Source organism: Phaenicophaeus curvirostris, chromosome 27 (assembly GCF_032191515.1).
Source record: "Phaenicophaeus curvirostris isolate KB17595 chromosome 27, BPBGC_Pcur_1.0, whole genome shotgun sequence".
NCBI classification, from domain to species: domain Eukaryota; kingdom Metazoa; phylum Chordata; class Aves; order Cuculiformes; family Cuculidae; genus Phaenicophaeus; species Phaenicophaeus curvirostris.
Genome location: NC_091418.1, coordinates 5335694 through 5353309, shown reverse-complemented (window position 1 = coordinate 5353309; position 17616 = coordinate 5335694). Strand labels below are relative to the sequence as shown.

The following is a 17616-nucleotide window of genomic DNA, read 5'->3' as shown; positions in this document are numbered from 1 at the left end:
AAAACCAGGCTTTTTGGTTATTTGTCTTGTGAAGCATAAAGGAAATGTGTATTTTTCAAGGCCAGGTCGGATGGGGCTTTTGGCCCCCTGATCCAGTGGGAGGTGTCCCTGCCCATGGCAGAGGTGGAACTGGATGATCTCTAAGGTCCCTTCCAGCCCAAACCATTCCATGATTCTATGATTTTGACTTAAGGCTTGGCAAACCTGTGGGTGAAACCCAGATAGGGGTAATGAGACCCAGCCTGGGTGGAGTAGCATGGTGTGTGTCCCCTAAACAAAATAACAGGGTCTGCATGAATAAAATAGTGTCCTGGGCAGAGAGAGTTACTGCTGGATGGGTAAAGCAGCAGATGCTCTGCGAAGTCTCTTCTTCTGGGCTTTGTCGTCCTCGTTTAGTCTGTGTAGGAGACATTCCTGACAGTTTTGGGGTTGTTTTCTGCATCAAAGCCACTCTGAAAGCTGTTTCTGTGTGGGAATAAACAATTAGTTGGGTTTTCAGAGGCAGGGCCACATGCTAACAGCTTTGAGAAGAAAAGCAAACCTTTCCAAAGGGCCTTTCTGTGTGGGAGAAAGCTCCAGAGTATCATTAAGAAGAAACAGTTCTTTAAAAGCTTTGCTTAGAAGTTTCAGTTTGGAGGCAAAACCACCTGGATTTGTGTTTCTGTGCTCACGAGAATGGGAGACACCTGTGTGGCTGCTCTTGAGGATGGCAGAGGGCATGGCAGGAGCTTACGAACCACATGATCATGATCTAGTGGCCTCCAAGAAGGAGATGGAGCTGTTGGCAATGGGGATAAACTGGAGAGGGGCAGATTTAGACTGGACATAAAGAAGAATTTCCTCACGATGAGGGTGGGGAGGCCCTGGAACAGGTTGCCCAGGGAAGCTGTGGCTGCCCCATCCCTGGAGGTGTTCAAGGCCAGGTTGGATGAGGCTTGGAGCAACAGGATCCAGTGGGAGGTGTCTCTGCCCATGGCAGGGGTTGGAACTGGATGGTATTTAATGTCCCTTCCAACTCCAACTATTCTATGATTCTATGATTTCTCTTTCCCATTGCTCCAGGAGCTCCTCCATCCTCCTGTCTGCGTGTCCTCCTTTCCCTGCCTCATCCGTGACAAGCAGAACATCCCTGTGCCATCCAAAATCCCACTGGTGTCACACTTGAGCTTGGCATGTCTGAACCTCCCGTGGCCATTGGCATCTCGAGCTCAGGAGCGATGCTCAGCCTCTCTCCATGGCTCCTTCCTTGGGCTGGCTCCCAAATAAATCCCTGCGTGGTTTATCCATCTTGGTGCCTTCAACCCATACCTGAGAGGGGCTCATCCTTTCTGCCTGCTGAGAACACATTTGAGCTGGGAACTGAGGTGGTTTTGTGCTGCTCACAGTCTGGAAACAAAGCCACAGTGAGTTTGCACCCCTCTGCCAGCCAAGGCTGGATGCGTTTATTCTTCACCAACTCAGTATTTCAGGTGGGTTTTAAGCATCGGGAGATTAAAGTTGACAACAACACAAGTGTAGAGAGATGGCAGAAAACCAGGCATGCAGAGGACATATGGAAAGGGTGGGTGTCCTACATACGGCTTCTGTGGAAAGGCCCCCTGGTTATCTCCTAAACTGGAAGGAGACCAGTGTTTAAACTGGAGGCAGAGCAGTCCCTGGGCACTTTCCTTCTGTACTTGGTTGGGCTTCAGGAGAGATTAACAATGAGCAAACCAGTGCTGGAACCTCTTAGAAGAGGGAAGGAGCAGCTGGGAGCTCTGTATCAAGGTATTTGAGGGAATTAAATGGGATAATTTATTGTGAATTTGGGGATTGATGAGCTCTTTAAAGGGAGGCGGCTGCAGCAGGTGTGAATTTAATAAGAATTGAGAGGCTTTTCCCTGATCCTGCCACCTCCAGCAAGATGAAGGACTTTACTGGGGAGTTCCCTTCCTTGGAAGCTGGACTGCTGGGGAAGGTGAGATCCCTTTGATCACCTCCTGTACGAGGACAGGCTGAGAGAGCTGGGTTGTTCGGACTGGAGAAGAGAAGGCTCAGGGAGACCTTAGAGCAGCTTCCAGTATGGAAAGGGACTGCAGGAAAGCTGGGGAGGGGCTCTTGATCAGGTAGTGCAGGGACAGAACGAGGGGGGGAATGGTTTTGAGCTGAAAGAGGGGAGATTGAGATGAGATCTTAGGAAGAAATTCTTCACAATGAGGACTGGGGAGGCCCTGGTCCAAGTTGTCCAGAGCAGTGGTGGCTGCCCCATCCCTGGAGGGGTTCCAGGCCAGGTTGGATGGGGCTTGGAGCCCCTGATCCAGTGGGAGGTGTCCCTGCCCATGGCAGGGGTGGAACTGGATGGGTTTGTGGTCCCTTCCAACCTGAACCATTCCCTGATTCTATGATCCTGGTTCCTCCTCTGCAGTGTTTGCCTTCTCTCAGGGATGTGAGCGGTGAAGCCCAGCTGGGGACCACTCTGTGGTGTGTGGCCACTCGCTCGCTTGCCACTGCAATCCATGAAACGAGTTAATTTTTGTAATTACCTGGGGGAATCCCAGCTCCTGCTGTACTGCTTTGTGAATTTGAACTTGCTGCAAACTTAGGGCAACTCAAGGCAGGATCAAATGGAGTTTAATGTGGATTTTTTTGTCTTTATTTTGCTGCTGGAGCCTTTAAAAGGAACAAAGTGCCAATTTCTTCATTCTGAGTCCAGCAGACTGCAAGGGCTGCAGTGCACTGCAGGCTAGTGGGGCCATCCTGGATGTTGCCAGGAGTTTCATCCTTAAACGTGTGTTCCTGTTATCAGTAGTTGCTGCAATTCTTGTAGATGTAAGAAGAGCTTTCTGCTATGTCTGTGCAGCCGGTGCGGGGCTGTGCGCTCTGCTGGGCTGCTCTTTGGGGAAAGAAAATCTCGGTTTTGCTCAGGTTGCCTATTTTCCAAGATTTGCTCTAGAGACCAGGGTTTGTGGTTGCTTTTCTTGTAAATCATAGAATTGTTAACATTGGGAAAGCCCTCTCAGCTCATCCAGTCCAACCATCAGCCCAGCCCCACAGTGCCTGCTAAACTACGTCCTAATGTACCACATCTCCACGTTCTTTGAACCCCTCCAGAGACAGAGACTCCACCCTTGCCCTGACCAGCCCTGGTCCAGTGTTTCACCACTCTTTTGGTAAAGAAATTTTCCCTAATATCCAACCTAAATCTCTCCTGGCACAACTTCAGGCCATTTCCTCTCGTCCTATCAAAATCTTCCATAAATTACAGGGGTTTCCAGAAGGTGAGGTTATGTATCTCAGGGTGTCCACAGGGAGCTGGGCATCACCTCTGTGACTTCCCAGGGTTGCAGTTTCCCTCTTGCAAGGAATTGCAGTTGTCATCTGCAGTGTCTTCCATCCCGATTCATGCTGGCGCTTCCCCCTCTTCATAAAACACACGAGCTAAGATATTTTTTTGGCTTGCTCGCTTGGCAACAGTGGGTTTTGCTACCTATGAACCTCATCAGCTGGAGTGAAAACTGCTTCTAGTGATCATTTTTCCAGTAGCTGGCTACAGCCAGCATCCCATGGACTTTGGCTCAACACGCCTGCTTTTGTTTATAACTCAGATATCAACCCTGGGTATTAAATATGATTTCAATATGCACGGAGCTGGCTGAGTTGCATTGCATAAACCTTGCCTTTTATATCTTGACTTGGCAAGCTGTTCCTCTGAAGTAGAGATTGAAAGAAGGAAATCGAGTGAGGGATAAAATCATTGCGTGATGTGCAGTGACCCAAGCATGAGAAAGAGTAGAAAGCCCTCGTGCACTTAGCAGCCTGCAGGAGGGGTGTCTGGGGTTAAAATTCTTGGTATCTGGGTTAAAAATTCTCAGTTTCTGGGAAGAGCAGCAGGGTTGATGCTTTCAGAGGAGCCTCCTATCGGCTTAGTAAGAAGAAAAGCTCCGCGCACCACATCTTACTGATCTTTAGGTGTTGCTTGGTGCACTGGTCCCCAGCTGGACTCCGAAGCCACCGTCCTTTATCTCTGCTCACAGCAGGATTGGGGAGAGTTTGTACTTTTTCCTGCCAAATAAAGTGCTGGGGTTTTTTTGTTTTTCTTAGGTTTTAACTAAGGCTGAAGAATGAAAATGTTTCCAAAACTGAATCTCTCTTTCTTGCTGCAGCATTGGGAAATCTAGACGTGCCCAGCTCAGTAAACCCTGAGCAGCACTGCCTTGGGTTTTCTTCTCGAGCAACTCCATTTTATACCAGTTTAGATGCATGTGGTGTTTTGCCTCTCCTCTCTGCCTATGAGATAACAGGTGCTTGGTTAATTGTATTCCTTAATTATGGGATTCCCTGCCTAATTATACCTGGCTTGTTATGAGCTGATTTAGCTGGTGATGGAAGTTGTGCTGTTCCTCCAGTGGGAACACTTGAGCTGGCTCTTAGCAAATGGACACGAGCCAACAAAGTGCACTCAGAGCCCAGAAACCAACCGTGTCCTGAGCTGGATGCAGAGCGGTGAGACTAGCAGGGCCAGGGATGGGATTCTACCCCTCTGCTCCGCTCTGCTGAGAGCAAACCTGGAGCCCTGTGTCCTATTCCTCAGCATGGAAAGGAGATGGAGCTGTTGGAGCGAGTCCAGAGGAGACCACGGAGGTGATCCAAGGGCTGGAGCACCTCCTGTACGAGGACAGGCTGAGAGAGATGGGATTGTTCGGACTGGAGAAGAGAAGGCTCCAGGGAGACCTTAGAGCAGCTTCCAGTACGGAAAGGGGCTGCAGGAAAGCTGGGGAGGGGCTCTTGATCAGGGAGTGCAGGGATAGGACAAGGGGAATGGTTTTGAGCTGCAAGAGGGGAGATTGTGATGAAATCTTGGGAAGATTTCTGTGAGGAATAATCTGAATTAAGATCTTGGGAAGAAATGTTTTGCTGTGAGGGTGAGGAGGTCCTGGTGCAGGTTGCCCAGAGCAGGGGTGTCTGCCCCATCCCTGGAGGGGTTCAAGGCCAGGTTGGATGGGGCTTGGAGCCCCTGACCCAGTGGGAGGTGTCCCTGCCCGTGGCAGGGGTGGAACTGATGGGCTTTGGGGTCCTTTCCAACCCAAACCATTCCATGATTCTATGAAATAAGCACGATTCAAACCTCATTATTGAGTGGCTAATTAAAGAACCCAAATGGTTTGGGGTATGAAGTGGTGTTTTGCAGCAATGGCTCTTTGGTTTTGCCGAGCTCGGAAAATAATTTCTGGACATGCAGGTCCCTGCTACCTGCTGGTCTAATAAACCAATGGTCAAAGTGAATATCATGGTAATAAATCTCTCCCACCCCCTTTGTTTAACTTGCTTTTGGATTTTTAGCTAGTTACCATGGTAACTTTCCACATTTCTTTTTATGGCGAGTCTCCGAAGTTGCTGATGAAGGTAGCCTTGGGGAGACAAATGTAAGCTGAGCAGAGCTTTGCTCTCCATTCTCTGCAAAGTTGGAAGCAACACCTGATGGGACCCCTGAGATAGGGACCAAAGCACTAGGAGACTGAGGGGTGCAGGCTGCAAGAACATCAGACCTTCTGGTTTGTTTGCTCTGTCAGGACATTGATTTCCAGCCTAAATTTGTTGCCACAATAGATTCTGGCAGAGGTGTGAGTTATCGCCTGTGCTCTGGGGGTGGATGATCCTCCTTTGGATGCCCAGCTTGGAATCATTGGTATTCAGCCAAGCACCAGCGTCCCATTGCAGGGGGATGCTGCACACCTACATCCACCCAGAGGGCAGGTGCCACCCAGGTGCTGATCTCTTCTCTCTGGTCACCAATGACAGGACCTGAAGGCATGGCAAGATGTGCCAAGGAGGGATAGAATCATAGAATCACAGAATCACCAGGTTGGAAAAGACCTACTGGATCATCGAGTCCAACCATTCCCATCAATCACTAAACCATGTCCCTCAGCGCCTCATCCACTCATCTGTTAAACCCCTCCAGGGAAGGTGACTAAAGCCTGGGCAGCCTCTGCCAGTGCCCAATGACCCTTTCCAATAAAATTTTTTTCCTAATGTCCAGCCTGAACCTCCCCTGGTGGAGCTTGAGGCCATTCCCTCTCGTCCTGTCCCCTGTCACTTAGGACATGAGGAAAAGGTTCTTCCCCCAGAAGGTGGTGGAGCACTGGAACAGCTCCCCAGGGAATCAGTCATGGCATCAAGTCTGACAATATTCCAGAAGCATTTGGCCAACGCACTCAGCCCCATGGTGTGAACATTGGGGTTGTCCTGTGCAGGGACAGGAGTTCGCCCCAATGTTCCTCGTGGATCCCTTCCAACTCAGGACACCCTGATTCTATAACAACATTTGCTTCCACTGCATCCATTTAACCCATTTTCCCACACAGAATTTGGCTATTCAAGTTGTATTTAGTCCTTCCCTTCTGGGGAGGAAACTGCTCTCCCCGTTAGGACCAAGATCTTTGGAAGAGATCTGCAACTCCTGGGGAGCTTGTAATGAAATGATGTATTTTAAAGTGTTTCAAAGCAGCTCTTGGTTTCCAGGCCTCCCTTGTTGTGCTTGACCACTGATGGATGACATGCTTGGAGCAGGGCTAACCCTTCCCTTTCTCTTTCCAGTTCTTCTGGGTCCTTCTGGCAATCTTCCTCACGGAGCTGCTGCTGATATTCATTGAAATCATCTTTGAAAACAAGGTGGGTGCCATCGGGAAGCCTTTGGACACTTCATAGAATGGTTTGGGGTGGAAGGGACCTCAAAGCCCATCCAGTTCCACCCCTGCCATGGGCAGGGACACCTCCCACTGGATCAGGGGCTCCAAGCCCCATCCAACCTGGCCTTGAACCCCTCCAGGGATGGGGCAGCCATGAGATGGCCACATGTTGCAGCTGCATCTGTCATCAGGGAGGGAAATCCTCAAGTGTCTGCATTGTTTGCCCTGAAAATGGAAGGGTTTCATTGCTCTTGCTCTCCTGGGGCTGTCCATCATGCTTCAGAGCTGTGATGGTTTTCCAGCACCACCCAGAGCCCTCATTGCAGCCACAACTCCTTTTTCTTTAGGACTCATTAAGATCTTCACCTTAATTAAATTAACTGCTGGCTTGCATGGTAAGGATAGGTTTGAGTTATAGCTGAGCTGGCAAATTGGTAAGTGTTTCCAGTAGATGTCCTTTCTGGCTGAGGAAACCCTGCCTTTTTCAATTTAATCTTACCCTTGTGATCAATCAAACGATTAAATAGTTAATCTCAATCTCTGCTGGCTCAATATCTGCTGGCAAAAGGCAGGAGAACATCTGAAATACCTGGTTTTGGACTCTAAAACTTGGTTCCTCTTTGCATGAACAGCTGATGCTTTCAAACCCACCAAGCTGGGGTTGGGAGTTGCGTGTATGGTGAGCCCCAAAGATGGGTTGGGGTTGGGAGTTGTGTTCTTGGTGAGCCCCAAAGCTGAAAGGAGGCAATGAGGGAGCATGTTGCCTTTTGGATGTTGCAGCCAACTCTATCCAGCAGCTTTCCAGAGCTATCAAAAACCATCTGATCCTCGAAAAATGTGGTGTGCTGATGGAGAGATGTGCTTCTCTGAGGAAAATCTGATTGCTGAGGCCTCGTGTATAGCAAATCAATAGATGTTGCTGTGTAGAAGCTGTATTTTTGTGAAACTCAGCATGAAATCCTCTATTTTGAGCCTCTCTGATGGTGCTCAGCACCATCCTGCACTGCAGGGATGCGATGGGAAACCACCAGTACCCTCAGGCAAGAAGATTGCAGCGAGAAGATTGCAGCCTTGTGATTAAACTCTGGGATTGAGTAGAAACCATTAGTGCTCGATTGTCCCTTAATTTAAATTTAACGGGCACTATCAAAACCTAATTAAAAAGCGAACAATGAAGGAGAGAGAAAAGAGAGATCTGACAAGCGATGAATCTACTTGACCTAAAATTGTTCAGAGGCACAAATCTGCATGAGGAACAATAGTTGTTTATTAAACTTGTTAAAACCAAATTTAATTGGATTTTATATTAAATAAGCAGGGGACAAGGAACAAATCTAGTGGCCTCTAAGCTACTGAATGTCTTAATGGGCTTTGTTGATATGCAAATGGCTTTTTGGAGATTATAGAAGACAATAGGTTTGGCATCCTTGAAGGGAAGGGTGTGGAAAGGTCTCATAACCAGAACTTGATAATTTAACCTTGCAACATTTATCTACTACTTTAAAATCAAGCTTTAATTACTGAGGCTGCCTCCAGGCTGGTGTCTTCTCCCTTCTGAGGGCAACAGGATTCTGGGGTGAGCCTTTCTGGGGCAAACCAAGCAGAACACGGTGCAACCTGGGTGTTGCCCTTTGTGTTTGGTCATAGTGGTGAGCAACCCAGGAATTAACTTTTAATCAACTCCCAGATGAGTGATTTCTTAGAGGTTTTCTCCGATCCCCATGCCTGATCCCTCGCTGTCGGCAGGCTTTGTTTGCTGCTCTGACATGCCTTCATTTCTCTTTTCACTTTCCTCTCCCTATTCCTGGTTTACCCAACCTCTAATTTTCATGTCAGAGTGAATTATGAAAAACAAAGCTTTCTTCCCCCAGCTTTTCTTCTGCTTCTATCACAGAAATAATGTTCCTTTTCCCTTCACAAATATTTCTGCTCATTGCTTTGTCAGGACTCAAAGAGCAAACCTGTGCCGAGCTCGGTACAGGACATCTCGAGCCTCCACTCCCAGCTCCCTAATCAGCTTCCCAGGCTTCTGTAAAAGACATTTTCAATTCAATTAGTGTTTAAACATGGAATGCCTGATGTGTCAAAGTGTCCTCTGCGACACAGCTGAGGGAGCAGCCGGTAGAGCTCCAGCCTGGCTGCACCGTCCCCTTTCAAGGCGCAATTGGGTTGCTGGATGATTTGTTGGGATTAGGAGTGATTGATGGCTCTGATGAGGTCTCTGCTCCTGTGTGTAGCTCATCCCATGGAGAAATCACTGTGCAGCCAGCCAGGTTGGCTGTTACAGCCCATTTCACCTCCTCCAGCCCCTCCTAATGCTGCAGCAGAACGCCCCCAGCCAGTGGATAAAACCCTGTTAGTTAACGGGATTGGAGAGCTTGAGGGAGACGTGGAAGAAATCACCTCAATAATTAAATCTAATAGGAAAAACTGGGTGGGTAAAGGTGTGTGGGTCTGCTTGCATGTGGAGAAAATGGAGAGCTGCTATGGGATGCCCTGAGAGCTCAAAATTAATTCATTTTGCCCCAAGAAACAGGCTTGTGCCAGTGTGCAGGTTGAATTCTTACTCCGGTAACAGCTGGCAACGCTTGATATGAAAAAAATGTTCATGCTTTGCAATATTTCCCCTGTCCCTTTTCCACCTGTGAGCTGTGGGTTTGATTTTTTTTTCTGTCCCCAGATGAATGCCGTTTTCCATGCCAATATCCAGGAGGGCATCAGACACTATTATGATGACCTTGACTTCAAGAACATCTTGGATTTTGTACAAGAAAAGGTTTGGCTTTGGAGGGGGGTAGCATAGGGGCGAGCTGGTTGGGAAGTTTTCCAAGGGGCAGTTGACTCTGGGCCTCATCAAACAAGTGTTATTCTTTCATGTAATTTTAGTGATTATATAGTCATTGAATCATGGAATGGTTTTGTTTGGAAGGGACCTCAAAGCCCATCTAATTCCACCCTCTGCCATGGGCAGGGACACCTCCCACTGGATCAGGGGCTCCAAGCCCCGTCCAAGCTGGGCTTGAACCCCTCCAGGGATGGGGCAGCCACCACTGCTCTGGGCAACCTGGGCCAGGGCCTCCCCACCCTCACAGCAAAACATTTCTTCCTAAAATCTCATCTCAATCTCCCTTCTTGTGGCTCAGAACTCTTTTTCTTTGTCCCATCCCTGCCTTCCCTGATCAAGAACCTCTCCCCAGCTTTCCTGGAGCCTCTTTCAGTACTGGAAGCTTCTCTCAGATCTCCATGGAGCCTTCTCTTCTCCAGGATGAATAAACCCTTCTCTCCCAGCCTGTCCTCGTACGGGAGGTGCTCCAGCCCTTGGATCATCTCCATGGACTCCTCTGCACCTGCTTGAACAGATTCATGTCCTTCCTGCATTAAGGGCTCCAGAGCTGCATGCAGGTCTCACAAGAGAAGAGTAGAAGGGCAGAATCCCCTCCCTTTACCTGCTGGTTATGCTGCTTGCTCCCATTCCTCGGGTGCCTTGCTTGATCTACCTTGAATATCTCTCTTGGCTCGCGCTGTTCTTTGTGCAGATGTGGTGTTGTGCTGTTCTCCAAGCTCACCCTACTGGTGTTTTCAGTGAGTTATTCTGTGGTCTGTGTTCCCTGCAATGAGTATCTTCTGCTCCACACCATACCAGGTGGACCTTACCAAGATATTTATATTTTCCAGTCTTGATGGGGAAAATGGTGCTTAACACATGCAAGCTTTTTTGATAGCTCCACCAGGCTATGTATAGAGAGATGAAGAAATAAAATAACACGTGCTAAAGCTGCTTCAGGGCTGCAGTGACCCTTAGAGAGGCCACCTTACCTAAATTTCTTTACTCAGTGTGTCATCAGTAGCTGGCCAAGCCCTTGACTCAATAGGAAAATTGCAGATAGGGTGTTTTCACACAGTAGCTGGAAGAAGAGGAGACCCCCAGCCTCTCCAGGGGCAGCACTGGGATCAAGCTGCTCCTGGGACTGGTGAAAGCTACGTCCAGTCCAGTACTGGGGCTTGGCATAACCTGCTTTAACTTAGATTGGACATGAGGAAAGTGCCGAGCCTGACAATATTCCAGAAGCATTTGGCCAACAGTCTCAGCCCCAGGGTGTGAATGTTGGGGTGTCCTGTGCAGGGACAGGAGTTGGACTCAATGACCCTTGTGGGTCCCTTCCAACTCGGGACATTCTGTGATCTGATGAATATTTTTGGGTGTGTGGTTGATGTTCTAACTCCCGTTTAATGCTCAGAGCCTGTCAGGGGTTAGCAGGATCTTTCCCTGTCTTCAAGCCAGCCTGCAGGTTGGTAAAACCATCCTCACTTTTGAGTGAGGATATTGAATTACCCTTTATTTGTGTTATTGTGGGAGAGAAGCATTTGGTGAATGGAAAACAAAAATTGAGGAAAAAACAAAAAATTGAGGTCTAGAAGAGAAATCGTGGTGACATGATGCTGGTAACTTGGTTTTGGAGAGCAGAGCCAGGGTTTGCTAGCAAAGCTGCTTTGAGATGAACTTTGAACGTTCTCACCTCAGCCTGATTTCTCCCCTTTCATTATGGGTTGGAGCATCATAAATATGTGAATCTTATCTCTCACTTTGAAGAGAAGGAGACTATGAACTCCTTTGATGTAGCTGGAGTGGTGCCCTTCATGCTCCACTCCCTTAGCTTAAACACCTGCTTTGACTCTTGGAGTCATTGTTGCTGAGCTGAGTACATTAATAAAACTGGGAGCTCTCTGAAGGCTTCCAGATGAAGGGATTCCAAGAAAGATCTGAGCCTTCTTCATGTTTTTAGGATGCTCTAAGAGAGGATGCTGCAATTCAGACCTCTTCAGGGGATAAGTGGCTGCTGCTATGAGCAGTTGGAAAGCCCATGTTGGACCTCAGTGAGCCTTGGCAGGGAGGTTTGACCACAGATCTCCAGGGAAAGCAGCTGCATTTGTGGGAAGGTTTCTATATCCAAACTAGTGAGGATCAGGCACTTGTCTTATAATAATATCACCCCATTTTTACAATGTTTTTCTCATCTTCTTCACTTGACTTTTAAATAAATGTTTTCAGGGGGAGATCTTCATCTCAAAGTTTCTCTTCTAAAAGAAGTTGTGGCTTGCAGTATTGCTGTTGAGTCTTTAACATCTGCACATTCTATCTTGTAGCTCATTGCTGTGAGCTTTTCTATTAGCATATGATTTCCAAACCAGGAGCAACAGCAACACTGGCAACTGAAATGCAGAGCTCCTTTATCCTGAGGGTAGAACTACGGAGAAGGAAGGCAGAGGAATAACTGCTTTTAAAAGGTGAGGAATTGGTTTTACAGGACCTGAGCAGCCTGGTTCACTTTAAGGGGAGGAAAACTTGCAGGTATTCTAGAAGGACTGCACCCAAACCTGTTGTTTTTTTTTTTTTTTGCTAAAACACGAGCTCAGAGCAGTCTATTATAGAATCATGGAATCATTAAGGTTGGAAAAGACCTCTCAGCTCATCCTGTCTAACCCCACCGTGCCTGCTAAACCATGTCCCAAAGTGCCACATCTGCACATTCTTTGAACCCCTCCAGGGATGGAGATTCCACCTCTTCCCTGGGCAGCCTGGTCCAGTGCTTCATCACTCTTTCAGTAAAGAAATTATTCCTAATATCCAATCTAAATCCCCCACTGGTACAACCTGAGACCATTTCCTCTCATCCTATCCCATGTTACTTGGGAGAATCATCACTTTCTTGCAAGTTATTATCATTTTGGTGTTAATTCTTGCCATGTTCCCTGTTAGAAACCTTATCCATGCGTAGCTTGACTGGCACATGGCTTATTTAGGTCAGGCCAAACGACACCGTGCTCCTTAGGATTTGGATTATGCTTAAACCCTCTCTCAAGTGATACTTTTAAACCCGAGCCTCCTGCCTTTGCACCCTTAAACCAGTACCATACAGTAAAAATGACAAATAATTACAGTCCAAAGTGCCAGGCATTAATATTTTACATTGCTAGGGTGATGGCACAAATAATGCAGTTTTACCTCTCAACGCCTACTCCTCCTGGCTGCCTGTGAGCAAGGAGATATGGAAATAAATTGCCCTGAAAAAAAATCATACTTATATGTTTTATCATCCGTTTTTGCTGAACTCCTGCCTTCTGCGGTCCCTGGATGCTGAGGCTGGAGCCCACGCTGACTCCAAAGGGAGGGTTTGCCCCGAGTCACTCAGGTCCTCGCTTTATCTCTTCTTGGTGCTTTGCTGAGTGGAGGTGAAAGAGGAGAGTTCAAACCACCAGGCTGAGCACAGGATTTGAATTTCAAACAGCTGCTGGGGCTCCAGTTGTTGCTCCAAGCCAAGTGGTTCCAGACTTGAAGTAAGGCTTGGAGGGATGAGGATGATGTGCTTGCAAACCTCCTCTTTTCTTCCTGGGGAAGATTAAAAGCAGCTTTCACAAGCTTTTCACCAGGCTTTCAGGGTGAGGGTTTTAGCAGTAATGAGCCCTCATCTCGTGGGTGGTGGGGGCAGACTTTGACACAGAAAGCTCCTCAGATATAACCTGTGACTCTTTCTGTGAGCACTCTTTGCTTTTTCCTGCTTGTTACACTTCTTGGAGCTCCAGGAGCCTGCATGAAAATAAAACTCACACTGAAGTCTGTCTCAGCATATGAGAAATAAATCCAGGCGAAACAGCGGTTTGGGCTAAACCTCTATTTGCAGAGAAGAAAACAGCCCAGCAAGGCTTTCCGGCAGCTGGTAACCCTTGTTATAAGGGTTTGGTACCAATTTCTGCATTGTTATAAAAGCAAATTGATGCAACTTCTTTGCAGCATGGGGATATCAAATGGGTAGCAATATGTAGGTTTGACATGGAGCTGTTGGAGCGAATCCAGAGGAGGAAACAGATGATCTAAGGGCTGGAGCACCTCCCATATGAGGACAGGCTGAGAGAGATGGGTTGTTCAGCCTGGAGAAGAGAAGGCTCCAAGGAGACCTTAGAGGAGCTTCCAGTACAGAAAGGGGCTGCAGGAAAGCTGGGGAGGGGCTCACGATCAGGGACGGCAGGGACAGGGTGAAGGGGAACAGTTTTGAGCTATGGGAGAGGAGATTGAGATGGGATCTTGGGAAGAAATATTTTGCTGTGAGGGTGGGGAGGCCCTGGCCCAGGTTGCCCAGAGCAGTGGTGGCTGCCCCATCCCTGGAGGGGTTCAAGGCCAGGTTGGATGGGGCTTGGAGCCCCTGACCCAGTGGGAGGTGTCCCTGCCCCTGGCACGAGGTGGAAGGGGATGGGCTTTGAGGTCCCTTCCAACCCAACCCATTCCATGATTCTATGCTGTTGATATCCATATCCCTTTAAGAGTTTCTCTCCCCTTTTTCTCCCAGGCAACTTTTGCAAGCTGCTCTCCCTCACTGATAGGGTAGGGATAAAAAGCAATAAGGGAACGAAAGGTAGGAACTTAGAAAATAGTTGTAAATCTGTGGGTTGGCTGCTTCTGGCTGTATCTGCCTGTTCTCTCATAGGAGGAGGCCACAAAGATGCTGGAAGCTGCTGTCTTGTCCTGCTCCTGTTGGCCAGAATTGCCTGCAGCCCATCAGCAGGAGCCCAGCAGATGCTCTCAGCATTAAACATCTGCCAAAATCTGCTCCTTGCCGAGTGAAATGCTTCAAGAAATGGAGAAAACTGGGTTTTATTAAGCACACATTCCTCTCCTGCCCACTTCAGGCTTTTCTTTCCAGAGGAAAAACATAAAGATTCAAGCTTGTTTACCAAGCGAAGGATGACTCTGGATATAATAAGCCCACTTTTATTCTGTGGAGAACAGAAAATGACTTCCATTATATTTTTTCTTCTTCATTGTGCGAACAGAAGGAAAAAGCAGCTTTTTTTCTTTTTTTCTTTGTAGCTGTAGCATTTGATCTCTAATTTAACTTGACGGGGAGAGAAATCCCTGTTAAACCATGGAGCCTTATTAGCATCTTGTCGAATGGCACCAACCAGCTGAGCTGCCTTCAAGAACCAAGAAATACTTTCATTCCAGGCACTACAGGAACCATCTCTCCTGCGTGCCCAGGGGATAGGATGGATTAGTCACCTGTAATTAAATCAGTGAAGCATGAATGAGCCTGAGTTTTCCTGAGACCCTGAAAGCAAGGATTCCTCCACTACACGTGATCACAACCATAACTGCTGCACACTTCTAAGATGGAGCTAAATGAGGCTAAAGACCCCCTTTTCTTTCCTTGCAGTGTCTTCAACTTCTCATTTAGGGCCCTGGAACGCAGAAAAGAATTGAGGCTGTCAGTGCTGGTTACACGAAGCAGCAATGGAGATACAGAGCGAGGCTGGAGGGGAGGTCAGCGGGCTGGAGGTGTCGAGGTTTGCTCAGCTCATCCTCTCCTTTTCGTCTTCTTTGCAGTTTTCCTGCTGTGGTGGCGATGAATACCGAGACTGGGAGGTTAACCAGTACCACTCCTGCAACAGCAGCGGGCCGCTGGCGTGCGGCGTGCCCTACACCTGCTGTGTCAGGAAGGTAAGGCAGGCGAGGCATGGGAAGTGCTTTTCTTTCAGTCAATATTTCAGCAAAATACCCTCTTGCAGCTGGTTATTGTGGCGTGTTTCTGTGCTATGGGGTCTCTTCCCTATAGGATGTCTCTGGGAACTACCCACCTGTCAGCCTCACCTCTGTGCAGAAGATCATGCAACAGATCCTCCTAGAAGCTGTGGTAAAGCACAGGGAGGTGACAAGTCCTGTATGACCGACTTAGTGGCTTTCTATGATGGAGTAACCACAGCAGTGGACAGGGGTAAACCAACAGGTGGGATCTGGACTTCTGTAGAACTTTGACATGGACAACATCTTTCTTTTTAAATCTGAAAGATATGCTAAGTGCAAGGTCCTACACCTGGGTCGGGGCAATCCCCGATTTCAATACAGGATGGGGGGTGATGTGATTGAGAGCAGCCCTGAGGAGAAGGACTCGGGGTGCTGGGGGAAGCTCAACATGAGTCAGCAATGTGCGCTCACAGCTCAGAAACCAACCATGTCCTGGGCTGCATCAAGAGAAGCGTGGCCAGCAGGGTGAGGGAGGGGATTCTGCCCCTCTGTTCTTCTCTTGTGAGACCTCATCTGGAGTCCTGTGTCCAGTTCTGGAATCCTCAACATAAGAAGGAGATGGAGCTTTTGGAAGGGGTCCAGAGGAGGCTACAAGGATGATCAGAGGGCTGGAGCACCTCCCATATGAGGCCAGGCTGAGAGAGTTGGGGTTATTCAGCCTGGAGAAGAGAAGACATTAGAGTCCAATACCTGAAGGGGCTCCAAGAAAGCTGGGGTGGGACTGTTTACAGAGGCTTGTGGTGATAGGATGAGGGGCAATGGGTATAAACTGGAGAGGGGCAAATTTAGACTGAACATAAGGAGGAATTTCTTTACTATCAGAGTGGTGAGACCCTGGCCCAGGTTGCCCAGAGCAGTGGTGGCTGCCCCATCCCTGGAGGGGTTCAGGGCCAGGCTGGATGGGGCTTGGAGCCCCTGATCCAGTGGGAGGTGTCCCTGCCCATGGCAGGAGGTGGAACTGGATGATGTTTAAGGTCCCTTCCAACCCAAACTGTTCTATGATTCTTCTAAACTCCATTGCCATCTTGCAGAGCGGTGTGATACAGCACCAGTGTGAGATGCTAAAGAAAGTAAAAGTATATATAGGCTACTCTGTATTTTAGTAGATTTAACATAGAATAAATGCCAAAGCACTGGGCTATTTAATTGCCTTTCTATCATGCAACAGAGTTCTTAGGAAGACTGAGTTCCTGTTTTTCAACCTAATATGTGATATAATATGTGTTTGCAGGATTGTTTTGCAAAGAGTCACAAGGAGGTTAGTTGAGACCAAGCGCTTGCAAATATAAATATAATAAAAAGAGATCAATGCAAGTCTTGGGGCTTGCTGGTAGCTCGGCTCTGATGAATTGTAAGCTGGGTGGAGTTAACAGTGAGGTTGTGAGGTTTACTCATAGACTCTGAGAACATCCTGAGTTGGAAGGGACCCACAAGGAGCATCGAGTCCAACTCTTGTCCCTGCACAGGACACCCCAACATTCACACTGTGGGGCTGAGAGTGTTGGCCAAACGCTTCTGGGGTATCGTCAGGCTTGGCGTCGTGACTGCTTCCCAGGGTTCTACCACCTTCTGGGGGAAGAACCTTTTCCTACTGTCCAACCTAACCCTCTACTGGTACATCTTCCTGCCTCTCGTCCTGTCGTTGGTCACCAGAGAGAAGAGCTCAGCGTCTCCTCCTCCCCTTGTGACGAAGCCGCTGAGCGAAATGAGGTCTCCCCTCAGTCTCCTCCAGGCTGAACAGACCCAGTGACCTCAGCTGCTCCCTCTAAACCCTTCACCAACTCTGTGTCCTCCTCTGGCTGCTCTCCTGTAGCTTTAGATCCTTTTTATTCTCTGGTGCACAGAGCTCCCCCAGTGCTCAAGGTGAGGCCACAGCAGCACGGAGCAGAGGGAGACAATCCATTCTGTGATTATGTGATTCATTCTTGTACTCTTGTTAGATTTTTAATGGAAAAAAGTGAAATCTGAGGTGTTTTAATTATCAGTGGATGTCTGACATACAAATCAGCTGCAATAATAATTGTCATCTCTAATCAGGGTGTTGATTAAGAACCATAAAGCTCCTGAAGATGTAATTAGAAATTCATGTGGTGTTCTTTTGTGTTATGAGAGAGGATGTGCCAGAGAAAGACAAGTGCATTTTTCAGTATTTTTACATCCCCGTGGTTTCGGCTGACACTTGGGCAAACAAAAGACCTCAGCGCAGCCAGCAGTCTCAGAAACATAAAAAATCACAGATGATTTTTTCCAGAGTCCTCAGCACAGGAAAGACCTGGAGATTTTGGAGCACGTCCAGAGGAGGTCACAGAGAGGGCTGGAGCGCCTCCTGTATGAGGACAGGCTGGGAGAGCTGGGGTTGTTCAGTCTGGAGAA

General features: G+C 48.1%; 1 protein-coding gene across 1 annotated transcript in view; it reads left to right on the top strand.

Annotated features, from left to right (window-relative positions):
- Positions 1–17616, top strand: part of LOC138731655 (tetraspanin-15-like) — a 54067-nt gene that overhangs the window by 19217 nt on the left and 17234 nt on the right. Inside the window, exons 3-5 of the mRNA XM_069877739.1 lie at positions 6577–6651; positions 9349–9444; positions 15046–15159. Coding sequence (XP_069733840.1) covers positions 6577–6651; positions 9349–9444; positions 15046–15159 — 285 coding nt within the window. The remainder of the gene's footprint in view (positions 1–6576; positions 6652–9348; positions 9445–15045; positions 15160–17616) is intronic.